The sequence below is a fragment of the Dipodomys spectabilis genome, unplaced genomic scaffold, assembly GCF_019054845.1.
Source record: "Dipodomys spectabilis isolate Male_0828 unplaced genomic scaffold, ASM1905484v1 ptg000026l, whole genome shotgun sequence".
Lineage (NCBI taxonomy): Eukaryota > Metazoa > Chordata > Mammalia > Rodentia > Heteromyidae > Dipodomys > Dipodomys spectabilis.
Genome location: NW_024870703.1, coordinates 7,897,405 through 7,911,575, shown reverse-complemented (window position 1 = coordinate 7,911,575; position 14,171 = coordinate 7,897,405). Strand labels below are relative to the sequence as shown.

Sequence of the window (14,171 nt, the reverse complement as noted above, 5' to 3'; positions counted from 1 at the left end):
TCACAGACTTTCCTGCTGGGGCTGGCTTTGAGCAGTGATCCTCAGATCTCAGCCTCCTGAGTAGCTAGGATTATAGGCGTGAGCCACTGGCACCCAGCTTTAGATATTTCTTATAGATGGATTTAGATCATATGTGCTCTTTTGTGCCTGGATACTTTTATTTAGCAAGGTATTATCAAGATTCACCCATGTGAACATAGGCTATGCTATGTTTATCCACTCATGTACTTATGAACATTTTTTCCCCACCTTTAGACTATCATTGTTGCCATGAACATGTATATACGAGTGTTTGTAAACCTATTTAATTCATTTATCTGCATACCATTTTTTCTTGTGTTTAATAGTTGACCTATTCAAATTTTGAAATCAGAACTTGACTCATTTCATTTGATTTTTTTCCCTTTTTGTTGTGTTGATCCTGAGGCTTGAACTCAGAGTCTGGGTGCTGTCCCAGAGCTTTTTCACTCAAGATTAGTGCTCTATCACTTGAGTCATAGCTCCACTTCCAGCTTTTTGGTGGTTAATTGGAGATAAGAGTCTCAGGGATTTTCCTGCCCTGGCTGGCTTCAGAGATCCTCGGATCGAGTAGCTGTGATTAGGGGTATGAGTCACTGGTGCCTGGTTTCATTTGATTCTTAGACAATTTAGTCTATAAGGTCTCCTCCTTTTTCATTCTTTTTTGTTTCTTTTTCTTATATGTTGGGGGAAAAATGTTAATTTGACCTCTAAAGCTAGATACCTCCTGGATTACAGCACTTACAGGTTACAGCACTATGCTGTTATTTAACAAGAGGCATTTAATATTCTATATTTCCTGTAAAATACAGTCAATCCAAACATTTGACCCTCTTTCTCTTAAACACCCTTGTCAGATTGTATATTTCTATCATGATGCATGTTAGGTCTTTTATCTCTTTTTGTGTATTATATTAGCAGCTATTGATAATCTTGTTTTGATCAATTATTTCAAAGGGAGGCAATCACTTTTTGCACAATGGCCTTTATTTTTCAGAATAATTTTAGACTGACAACAAAACTGACTAGGAAGTACAGCATTCTCACGTACTTTCTCCTTTATCACATATCTACATTCCACCTAGCCTTTTTTACCATTCATATCCCACATTAGTTGGTACCTTTGTTACAATCACTGAACCAACACTGACACATTCTTATCCCTTGAAGACCATAATTTACCTTAGGGTTTCTAATTTACTCCTAGTTTTTTTTAATGTTCTATGGGTTTTGACAAATGTATAATGACTTTTATTCACCACTGTATTATCATATAGAATAGTTGTGTGCTGCTCTAAAATTTGGTGCTTAATCTAATTATCCTTTCTTGCTTCAAAGTTGCTAGAAGCTACAATCTTTTTACTGTCCCCACAGCTTTGCCTTTAAAAGAATGTTATAGTTAGAATAATACAGTACATAGACAGTTCATATTGGTTTTTCTTCACTGCATTGTTTCGTTCATGGCTTGAGAGCTTAATTCTTTTCAGTGCTGAATACAATTCCATTGTATGAATTAGCCCAGTTTATTTATAGTTATTACTTTAAAAAATCAATATAATATATAAAACCATAAAGTACACTAGATAACTATACAAGCATGTACTTGTGTAACTACCACTACCTCTACTGTATAAATACCAAGATACAGAGCATTTTATTGCCCTGGAGGATTCTCTTGTGCTCCTTCTCCATCCACACCCCTGTTCCACTAAAATTAAGTAATGCATATTCTCTTGTCTGTCACCATAGATTAGGTTGGCTATTCTCGATGTATGTATTTTTTGGTGTCCTGGATGCTTTTGCTCAATGTTTTATATATATATATATATATATATACACACACACACACATATTACCATGTGCATTCAAATTTACCCAATATTACCTTTTTTCTTTCTTTTTACTGATGAGCAGTATTTCAATGTGACTTCGCTTCAACTTTTATTCATTCACCTGATGGTGGGACATTTAATTTATCTTCAGTTATAGGCTCTTATGAAAAAAGCAGCTGCAAACATTTCTATTCTTTTATTTTGGTGGATATGCGTTCTTGTTTCTGCTTGGGTATATACCTAGGGGTACAATTGGTGAGCCACAGGCTGACTAATGTTGACTTTAATAGATGTTGGCAAATGGTTTTCCAAAGTGAATTACGGGTTGCATTCCTACTGCAGTGTGTGAAAATTCCAGTTGCTTCAGACCTTCTTGCTAACAGTTGGCATTGTTCTTTTTAGTTTTAGCCATTCTAACCATGCTATTGCTCAACAGAATGCTAATCTAAATTCTATTCCTTGGCATAATAGACATGTGTACACACAATAGCCCATTTCTAAATTTGAATTTATCTGGAGCAGAATATATCCATTTGACATCTGATAATCTCTGCCAAAAGAAAACCCAAACAGGTTTTTCTTTTTTAATTTAAATTTTACTGTAACGATGATGTACATAGGGGTTACAGTTACATGAATCAGGTGATGAGTACATTTCTTTTTAAACAGTGTTACCCCCTCCCTGATTTTCTCCCACTTTTTTCCCTCCTGACCCCCAACCCTTCAAGTTACAAAGTTCATTTCTATCATAGTTTCTAGTGAGTATTACTGTTGAATTGATTCATCCTTTGTCCCACAACTTCTGTGTTTACCCTTCCCTTCCCCAAATTAGATAAACATATATAAGACAAAGGGCACAGAAATAGAAGTCAGTGACAAAAAGAAATAAATAAAGGGGAAAAATAATGAAAAATAATTGAAACCCTCTTGTTTCCATTTCTTGGAGTTCATTTCAATAAACACCATTTTGTATAGTCATATGCACATAGCTATTGAGCCATGGTGATCCTCTCAAGAATATACTCCTTTGTTCTCACTGTACGAATGCTCAGTACTATTTAATCATGTCCAAGTGTAATTATTTGTCTCTTATTATGCATTGGAGTAACTTGTAGATTTATGGACACATTCTAGTTATTACAAATGAAGAGAAACCATGCAGCCTGTTTCTTTGGGTCTGGCTTACTTCACTTAAAATAATTTTTTCGATGTCTTTCCATTTCCTTACGAATGAGGCGGCAACATTCTTTTCTGATGGAAGCATAGAATTCCATTGTTTATAAACCACATTTTCTTGATCCACTCGTCCACTGAGAGGTATCTATACCTTGGTATGGTAAATAATACAGCAGTGAACAATGAATATGATTGTGCTTATGGCTTTAGTGCGGGCTGGTTTGTGGTCATTTGGGTAAACGCCCAGGAGTGTGATTGCTGAGTTATAGGGAAGCTCTAAGTTTAATCTTTTGAGGACCTCCATAATTCTTTCCAGAGTGGTTGGGCATGTTTACATTCCTACCAACAATATCATAGTGTTCCCTTTTGGTCACATCCCCACCAGCATCTAATATTATTAGTTTTCCTGATAACAGCCGTTCTAACTCGGGTGAGGTGGAATCTCAATGTTGTCTTGATTTGTATTTCTTTTATGGCCAGAGATGCTGATCATTTCTTCATATGTCTATTGTCCATTCTTCTTTCCTCTTCAGAGAAGTCTCTTTAAGTCTTTAGCACACTTATTAACGGGTTTGTTGTTTCTTTGAGGATTTGTTTTTCAGTGGTTTAATTTTTTGAGCTCTAAATGTATTTTGGATATGAGGCCCTTGTCTGATGTATGGCTAGTAAAGATTTTCTCCCATTCTGTGGGCTTTCTATTTATTTTGCTAGCTATGTCCTTTGCCATGCAGAAACGCTTCAGTTTGATGCTGTCCCATTTATCCAGCCTTTCTTTAATTTGTTGTGATTCTGGATCTTTAGGAAGTTTCAACCTACAAACAGGCTTTTCTTACTGCAAAAAATTAATTGAATCTGCCAAGATGGGAGGTGATTGTAGACTATAATATAAGAAACAAACTGTTCCAAGACAATTGTAGAAGCTCCTCATAAAACTGTAGATGTGCTATATTCAAAGGTTGATTCTAACCTAGTATTCCTATAATGCAGTTATTTCAGTGTGCATGTGACAGTATTCTAAACAAATAAATTTAAAGCCCAGAATCAGAATTGAGAATTTTACTCTCTTTTTCTCTTCTCTCCCCTGCCTTCCCCTCCCTTCCCTTCCATTCTCTTTTGAATGATAAGAATGAAGGCAGGAGTAAGGGATATGAGACCAAAGATTGACAAGGTAGTCTGTTCAGATAAAGAAAAATAAGATGAATTCATATTTCTCTCATTGAGAACAATCTAAATTTTTAACTAGGCTGAAATTCAAAATCTGCCACTTTACTTGACTGGAAAATGTTCTTTTTTTTTTTTTTTTTTGTCATCATGGGGCCTGAACTCTGGGCCTGGGTGCTGTCCCTTAGCTCTTCAGCTCAAGGCTAGCACTCTACCACTTGAGCCACAGCACCACTTCCATCTTTTTTTTTCTGCTTATGTGGTGCTAAGGAATTGAACCCAGGGCTTCGTGCATGCAAGGCAAGCACTCTACCACTGAGCCACCTTCCCAGCCCCTGGAATATGTTCTTAAATCTCAGTTTTATCACTTATAGAAAAGCGCTAATATTGGCAGAACTGATAGCTTCTGTGCCATGTGGGGATCTATCCTATAGTGATTAAAAACACAGACTCTAGAGTCATACTGCCAGGTTTAATTTGCCTTCATCTCTTACCATCTATTGTACTTGCCTCTAGCTTCCTATCTGGGAAATGTGGTACCATGTAATGCCTATGACATAGGATATTGTGGAAGTTGAATAGGTTGCTATGAGCTAAATAAACTTAGAATATTTCCTGGCACTTAGAAATGCTATATAAGTTTTAGCTGTTATGAAGATTGAAGTAAAGTGCCTGACATTCAGTCAGTCTTCAATAAATGATGACGGTGGATGGGGAGAAGTGCTATTGGTAATGTTAAGTGTAATGTGTCTGTTTTTAAGATATTCTTTAGCTGATGTTATTATTCTGATAGCCACACTTATACTATAACAAGGCAACAACCAACAGTAAAAGCATAAAAGGTTATTCAAATTCTATAAAAAACACTTATGTCATCCTACCTCATTCTATATAAATATACCTTTGTCTTTTTTAGTAATGGTAGAGTGAGCTTTATATGTATATTCCTGTTCTGTTCCATACTTTGTAGCACATATGTTACTTGGTCTACCTCCTTCACTTCCATATTTCTGCTGTGTCTTTTCCTTTCTGTCTTTGGCTTTTCTTAGTGGTATGTCTTCATTTACACTCATGGTTGTCTGTATAGGCCCTTCTATCTGTTCTACTTTATATTACCCTTCACCTTGAATACATGTATTATAGAGGGGAAAAAATAAATTAAGGGTTGGTGGTTTTGTTTTGTCTTCTTAAATTTAAAACTCTTATATGTGTGGTAAGTTTGTTTCTGAAAATTAAATATTTTTATTTGTGATTGTTCATTAATTTCTTGCCCTTGGAGATATTGCCCTTAAGAGACTCAGTGGGAATTCTAAAGAAAAAGAATCACCATTCCCAGTGCAAGACAATCAAACCATGGCAGTTTTTAGCTATCCATGCTCAACCACTGATCTTGACAAGTTTGACAAGAAGAACTTACTCAGAGTTTTCCCTTGAAAAATATAAGGTATATAGGTATATTCAGGCATAAAATTGTTTACTTCCAGCACTATATCTTTAAGCAAAAAAAAAAAAATTTAACACCATGTTGGGTTATTGTAGACACACAGTCTTAAAGCAAAACAAAGGTGGAGTCAGGGTGGGAGAATCAAATTGCAGACCTTTGAGTTTCTGTAAGCTAGCAAAGTCTGTAGATATTTCCCTTTGTCATAACAGTTTACATTTATTCAGTGTCTATTTTGTTATGTTTCAGAAAGAATTTTTTCCATAAATAATTCATAATGAATCTGAAAAGTTGACAGAAAATATAAACACAAACTGATCATGTTACCATTTTTGGCCTGCGTGTTAAGTTAGAGTAAGGGAATCCACTGGTATGTTTAACAATTTTTGTGGGACTGCGGCCCATCTGAATGTTTATGCTGCTTAAATTCAACTTGTCTTTTCTCATTTAACCATATCCTAAGACTTAAACAACTGTATTTACATTCTCCCAAAAGAAATGTTTCACCATGAAAAGTAATAGCCAGTTCAACTCTATACTTTATCTTTATACATTTTTCTCTTTGTTTACTAATAAATGGCACCACTTCCCAAACTACTAAGTTGTCTACAGAAAAGAAAGATCACGCATTTTACTGGAGAAACTTTAGTGATTGTTATATTTAATTCTATAACACATTTTTATTGTGGTTTTCAAGTTGTGAAATCAGTACATTAGTCAGCCTAGTACTGTTTATTAATATTCATTAACTTATGTAATGTCCCTGGGCATTACACTAATTTTTGCTAATCAAGAAAAATTTCCCCTATAAAATTTGTGAGGTTTAGTTTGGTTTTTAGTACTAGGGATTGAACTCCAGGCTAGTGTTCTATTACTTTAGCCACATCATAGTCCTTTTGCTTTTCATTTGTTTTTCAGATAGCATTTTTTTTTTTTTTTTGTCCAGTTGTGGGGCCTGAACTCTGGGCCTGGGCGCTGTCCCTCAGCTCTTCAGCTCAAGGCTAGCGCTCTACCACTTGAGCCATAGTGCCACTTCCGGCTTTTTTCTTTTTGCTTATGTGGTTCTGGGGAATCGAACCCAGGGTCTCATGTATGCAAGGCAAGCGCTCTACCACTGAGCCACCTTCCCAGCCCTCAGATAGCATCTTATACCAACTATACCTAGTGATTCTCTGAACACAATCCTCCTATCTCTGACTACTGAGTAGCTTGATTGCAAACATGTGCCACTATCTTCAGCCTGGTTTTTGTGTTTTTCTTCTGTCCCTTGAGGCTCGATTTCTTTGCTACATTTGATTAAGTTCTAGTAGAAGCTGTAATTTACATTTCCTCATGACCATTCTGCTATGCAGGCTAATCTTCCTTTCAGTAAAGTACTTCTCAGATTGAAACTATTTTCAGTTCTTAATGAATTATTAGTGCTCCTTTATCTTCATATGCTGAATTTTGGAATGCTTTGATATGTTTCATTACACAGAAAGCAAAGTATCCAGGCATAGGTTAACCCCAGTTAACCAGCAAAAAGAAGGAGGAGGAGGAAGAGGTAGTGGTAGGGCATTAGCCATAGGGCTGGGGGGGCGGGGAAGCTCAGACACAGCATATGGGCTCTGAGTTCAAGTCTTAGAACTGGCACATACAAAAAGCTAATTTATTTATTGCTTTTCCTTTTCCTTTCATCTTTGGCAAGAAAGCTCTTCATAAATTTTGACATGCTACATAAAAATAATTACGTTTAAAAATGTGATTAGAATGATTACTTTGGAATACATCTTAAGTAATTAGAAAATAAGCTTGGATTTTAAGTACTCTTCACATATCCTTCATTCTATTTGGAAACAATCAGAAATCTTTGTCATATATTTGCAGTGTTTAAGAAAACAGGAATTGCCAATCCTTACTCAAAATGTAGTTACAAGGACTGGACGTGTAGTTAAATGGTACAGTACTTGCCTAGCATGAATGAATTCCTGGGTTTGACACTCCAGCATCACACACACACACACACACACACACACACACACACACACACACACACACACACACTACAGTCACATCTTGATGGCTTAGAGTAGGGACTGGAGCAATGAGGTGAGGAATGGAAATAACAACATGGATAAAATTATAAGAGTAATATTTGTAGTTCCTGTTTTTCTGTTGTGAGCAGGAATGGAAAATAGCACTAGGAGCTTTGTTGGGATGCCCCAAACTTTCCTCAGATTGAAAGAATTGCTGGAAGGACTCGCAGAACCCAGAAAAGCCTTATATTCATGTTGTGGTTCATTAGAGTAAAAATATCTGGATTAAAATCAACAAAAGGAAAAGGCTCATCAGGGTGGCTGGGAGCACCCTGGAGTTACAAGAAGGTGCACTCAGTCCTCTTGGCAATGATATACGACACACACAGGACATTGCCAAAACATTGCCAACCTGGAAACTTACCTGAGCTTTGGTCACCAGGATTTTTACTGGGGTATGTCAGGTAGGCCTTGAGTATCATGTGACTGATCTTCATTCCTTGTTCTCTAGCCTATCTACTTACCTGTCCCATTCTAGTGGTCATGTGACTGATCTTCATTACTTGTTCTCTAGCCTATCTACTTACCTGTCCCATTCTAGTGGTCACACAGGTACAGAGTGACCCAAAGTTCCAACTGAACAAAAATAGGCATTCACCATTAAGCACATAGTTACCATTAACTTTCTGATGCCACTCGAGATAATCTCAGGTACATAAAAGATAGTTCTATCCACCAGGATATTCCAAGGGCTCAAAAATTATCTTTCACGGATCTGACTACCCTGAATGTGCTGAGTTAACCCTTTGCTGAACTGGAGCTTAGAGATCTAAGGATTAAACAGGTTTCTTTGATAGTTGCAGCAAGTGTTGAGTAGAAACAGACAGAGACTTGTCTAGAAATAAAGGAGAAAAGAAGCCATATGAGCTATTCCACACCAAAGGGAATCCAGGCATAGACAGTTGCAAGGGTTTATTTAAACCAATTCAAATTTATATGTATTTGTTAGCGGTCAGTTTGAGTAGTTAAAATTCTTGAATGGTTCCCCTTCAATGAGTGGAAAAGGAACTGGGCTATTTTCCATGTGCCTGTAGTAGGGTATTTTAAAAGATTACTTGTTTCTTTTGTAAGCCTCTTAGCTTTTTAGTCAAAATCTTATTCAACTAATGACCAAGGAAGACTGGTGTCTCTGGGATTTGATCATATAGGACTGGGTGGCATGCAGGCTACTTAGAATTATGTTGTGGTTGCTTTCTGAGGAGATTTTGAACATTTGGCAATACTTTTCTCGCCTAAGAAAATTGTGTAAAAGTAATAGTCAAAAGTTCTTATCATTCATTCATAAAATGAGAATAACATTAAAGTTAAATATATTCTTCATAGGAGAAGAACAGTTTCAAATCATAATCATCTAAGACTATAGACCTTTCCTGTGTAATGATGGGAAAGTTTATATGGCAACCTAATGTCTATAGGGTGGCCTGCTCTGACTTAATAAAAAGAGGCTATAGGTGAAGGGCTGGTAATATTTTTTTAATTTACTTTACTGTTATTATAGTAGTGTTGTACAGAGGGGTTACATTACATGAGTCAGGTAATGAGTACATTTCCTTTCCTATAGTAGCATCTTTTCCTTCATTCGGTCCCATCCCCACCCATGAGTTGTATAGTTCACTTTCATCAGTGTCCAGGGAGCTCCACTGCAGCACGTTGTCATCCTTTTTCCCTTGAGTTCCGTACCCTTCCCCCTTCCTGAGGACAATTCATGAGTACACTATACATAAGGTAAAGAAGACAAACTCATCAAAAACTAAAAACTAAAAAAAAGAAAAGGTCTTTTGTCTTCATATGTTGGAATTTGTTTCAGTATATATATTATTTTACATAAATATGAAGAGGCACTTAGGCATGGTGCCTTTGTGAGTTTCTCCTAACAATGTACCCCTTTTGGTTTCACTGTATGTGAGCACAATCCTGTATAATTTGTCATATCTCAGCGCATTTTAGATCTAATTTCTGGATATCAGAGAGAATGTGTCATTTGTAAGTAACTGAAGTAAGCCAAGCTTACTTCATGATTTGTTCTAGTTCCAACCATTTCCCTGCAAATGACATTATTTTATTCTTTCTATTGACTGTGTAAAATTCCATTGTATATAAGTAACCACGTTTTTTGTATCCACTCATTTATTGTGGGGCAGCTGGGCTGTTTCCATATTTTGGCTATTGTAAATAGTGTGGCAATAAACATGGATGTGCAGGTGTTCTTATCCTGGCTTATGATGTTATTTTTATTCAGTTAGCTTTTCTTTTCCTTGAGATTTATCTTCTGATACTCTGTACTCCAGAGGAGAACTGCCATTCTGAACTTGAGTTCTGCTTTGCTCTCGCTGCTTCTATAGTTACAGGAGACCCTATGTGTAACTGATAATAGGATTTAAGATTGGCCCTTGGTATGTACTGTTCTGCTGTCCCTGGGTCAAATGACAAATTTGTGACCCAAACCCCAGTCTTTGATGCAAATCTTTGTCCTCCAAGCTGAAATTTCTCTATATTATGTTAAAGAATTTAAATCTAAGGTAACTTACATTGTCATTTGAATTATGAAATACATTTTGATCTGTTCTTTATATTAATGCTTTCCAGACATGTGAGTAATATTTAGGTAGAACAGTTTTGACATCTGAATTGAATTTACATTTGTACAGTGACCCCATAGATAAAACTGATATTCATGATTTAAAAAATTAAGCCAAAACAACCTCGATATCTTCCTTCTGAAAACTTTCACTACTCAAGAACTTTCAACCTGCAGAAAGGATTTATTTTCATGTTTCAGAGATTTTTTTTTTTTTTTTTTTTTGTCGGTCATAGGACTTGAACTCTGGGCTTGACCACTATCCTTCAGCTCTTCAGCTCAAGGCTAGCGCTCTACCACTTGAGCCACAGCGCCACTTCCAGTTTTCTGGTGGTTTATTGGAGATCAGAGTCTCACGGATTTTCCTGCCCAGGCTGGCTTTGAATCATGATCCTCAGATCTCAGCCTCTTGAGTAGCTAGGATTACAGGCATGAGCCACCGGCACCCGGCCTCAGAGAGATTTTTAATAGTTAAGATGTTTTTCCTCTTAACTATTATCTTTAGTTTCTCAAATACTTTCACATTATTTTTCTTATTTATAACCTAATCCATTGCTAAAATTACATTCTTATCTATTTCGAATCTATAGAAAAAATCTTTGTATTGTATATAGTCCCAAATACTTTTTCTTTTTTATTCTCATTAACACCTCCCTTCTTTTTTTTTTTTTGGTTGGTTGTGGGGCTTGAACTCTGGGCCTGGGCACTGTTCCTTAACTCTTCAGTTCAAGGCTAGCGCTCTATCACTTGAGCCACAGTGCTACTTTCGGCTTTTATCTGTTTATGTGGTTCTGAGGAATCAAACCCAGGGCCTCATGCATGGGAGGCAAGCACTCTACCACTGAGCCACCTTTCCAGCCCCAACACCTCCCTTCTTTACACCTGCTCACAGTCCCTGGTGACATTACCTCCAAGCCAAGGCTCAAGTTTGTGGTTCATAGAAAGATGGTGAAAAGGGACAACTGAAAGATGGTGATAGAGAAATCTAAATAAACGTCACTGTAAGTTGAATAGACTTATGTAACCAGTGCAGGTCAGCAAACACAATTTGTAGATATACTTTTTTGAGATTTAATATGCTAGAAGATGTTTTGCAGAAGATTCAAGCAGATTGAAGCATCACCCACTCTTCAGGCATACACCTGTTATTCAAATAAACTTGTACTATTTACTTTCTCTCTCTCTCTATATAGATATATATGTATATGTATACATTATATACATTATGTATATATATTATATATAATGTATGTATTTTATGTATATATTATATATAATGTATGTATTTTATATTTATTTATATTTATTTATCCCCCGCCCCAGTCATCATGGGGCTTGAACTTAGAGCCTGTCCCTGAGCTTTTTTGCTCAAGGCTAGTGCTCTACTACTTTGAGCCACAGCTCTTCTTCTAGTTTTCTGGTGGTTAATTGGAGATGAGTTCATAGACTTTCCTGCCTGGATAGGCTTTGAGCCACAATCATCAGTTTCTCAGCCTCCTGAGTAGCTAGAATTACAAACATGAGCCACTGGCACCCAGCCTTTTATTGTATTTTTTATCTTTCCACTAGAATGTAATTTCTGTGCATAGTGGTTATTTTGTTCACTGATGCTTTCTCAGGGCCTGGAATAGGCTTTACATTTGTCAAATATTCATCCAACATTTTCAGCCAATCAGTGAGCCCTCATGGAACACATTCTCCTATATGTGTTTAGTCTCTTGTATTTATTTATTTAGTTATTTATTGTCTATGGTGGGCTTGAACTCTGGGTCTGGGTGCTGTCCCTGAGCTCTTCAGCTCAAGGCTGGTGCTCCACCACTTGAGCCACAGCACCACTTCCAGTTTTCTGGTGGTTTATTGGAGATAAGAGTCTCATGGACTTTCCTGCCCCGGCTTGCTTTGAACCGTGATCCTCAGATCTCAGCCTGCCTGGTAACTAGGATTACAGGCGTGAGCCACCAGCACCCAACTACTTAAGGCTTTAAATTATTTTATTTTACTTTTACTTTCCATTGTACTTTTTACTTTCCATTGTACTTTTTCCCCATCCATGTTCAGTTCCCCCTGCTCACAGTGTGCTATACAGGGCATCTTCTTTCTTTATAGTTTCAAATATACGAAATGAGGCTAGAAATGTTCTGTTTCCACACAGAAACTTTGCAGCTTCTCTTTGCTTAGTAAACATGACTGTTACTTTACATGATAGTAGTATTCTGATAACCTCTTATGTCCTTAAGAACTTCAGAGTAATGCATTTAACAAAAATCTTCAAACTTTATAATTTAAAAAATACATTAAATCTTGCATTTATTAATATTGTCCTTTTCTGATGATAGCTTCTAAGAACCTATGTAATGTTAAAGTCCAAGTTTAATACTATGAGAAATTAAGTTTGGGCATGATTTTAATATTTTATTTCTGAATTCAGGTACAAGTTATGGAAGAGAAATTAAATGCCGCGAATATTCAAACCAGTGAATCAGAGATGAAGTTATATAAAAAGTGTCAAGATCTAGAGTCTTTTCTCCAGGAAAAAGATGACATCATTCAAAACTTGGAACTGCAACTTGAAGAGCAGGTTAGGAAACATAATCATTAAAGACTTCTAAATGTGTCTACTCGTTTGTCACAAATCACAAAGGTTAAAAAGAGAAAATCTTACTGAAGGATAAATCTTCCTTATTTAGTCAGACTGTAGCATGGTAAAAAGTACAACTAAAATTGCATTGTGTATAAGGCTTGCATCTGGTACTTTTTAAGTGTGATCTTGCTCCTTCTCCTTCACTTTACAGCTTAATTGTAGTATTGAAGTTGGAAATACTTAGTTATCAGCAGGTATTTATATTTGTTTACAACCACTTTGGATATGGTGGTTCATGCCGTGATCTCTGCACTAGGGATCCTGATACAGGAGGATCATGAGTTTGAGGCCAGCATTGGTTACATAGCAAATTAGAGGCAAGGATGGGCTACATTCTGAAATAAAAAAGAGAAAAAAGGAAAACAAATGTTTGTAGCCAGTCTTTATTTTAGCTTGTTAAGGTGTTATAGAAATGTTTATGGAAATGTTACAAATATTTATGTTTGATTATAAGCATGCATGGAAAGGACACAATGAAATCCTCCTCCCTTGTATAGTTAATCCTTGTATAGCTAATGTATGCCAAGAAAAAAGAAAAAAATAGTTTATGCTTGAGGCTAATCTTTGTACTAAGAAATGTGTAGGTTAAACTAGTTTACTGAGACAAATTATTTAGTTTTGCCAGGGTGGGGGATTGTTGGGTATTTTTGTTGTTGCTGTTTTTCTGCTGGTCCTGGGCTTGAACTCAGGGCCTGGGTGCTGCCCATTTTTTTTCCTTATGGTTAGCACTCTACCACTTGAGCCACAGCTTTACTTCTGGCTTTTGGGGGATTAACTGGAGAAAAGAATCTCTTGGGTTTGTTTGCCTGGGCTGGCTTTAAACCATGATCCTTAGATCTCAGTTTCTTGAGTGGCTAAGATTACAGGCATGAGCTACCTATACCCACTGTTTTATTTAATTTATTTATTTATTTGCCAGTCCTGGTGCTTGAACTCTAGGCCTGGGCACTGTCCCTGAGCTACTTTTGCTCAAGGCTAGCACTCTACCACTTGAGCCACAGCGCCATTTCCGGCTTTTTCTGTTTATGTGGTGCCAAGGAATCAAACCCAGAGTCTTATGCATGACAGGCAAGCATTCTACCACTGAGCCACATTCCCAGCCCCTGCACCCACTGTTTTAAAGTGTTTATTACAAAACATGCATTTTAATTATTTAACTTAAGTAGTCATTTGACAGTATTCACATTTGACCACTGAAAATGTTTGATGAAATACATCACATTATTATTCACCTTCAGCATTTAAAACA

The 14,171-nt window shown here is 36.6% G+C and overlaps 1 protein-coding gene across 3 annotated transcripts in view; it reads left to right on the top strand.

Annotated features, from left to right (window-relative positions):
* The window catches only part of Plekhh2 (pleckstrin homology, MyTH4 and FERM domain containing H2), a 107,252-nt gene that overhangs the window by 20,756 nt on the left and 72,325 nt on the right, over positions 1 to 14,171 (top strand). For all 3 annotated transcript variants that reach the window (XR_006146952.1, XM_042675494.1, XM_042675493.1), the window contains exon 4: positions 12,710 to 12,859. Coding sequence is in view for 2 of the 3 variants with exons in the window: in XM_042675494.1 (XP_042531428.1) it covers positions 12,710 to 12,859 (150 nt within the window). In the remaining variant the exon portion in view is untranslated. The remainder of the gene's footprint in view (positions 1 to 12,709; positions 12,860 to 14,171) is intronic.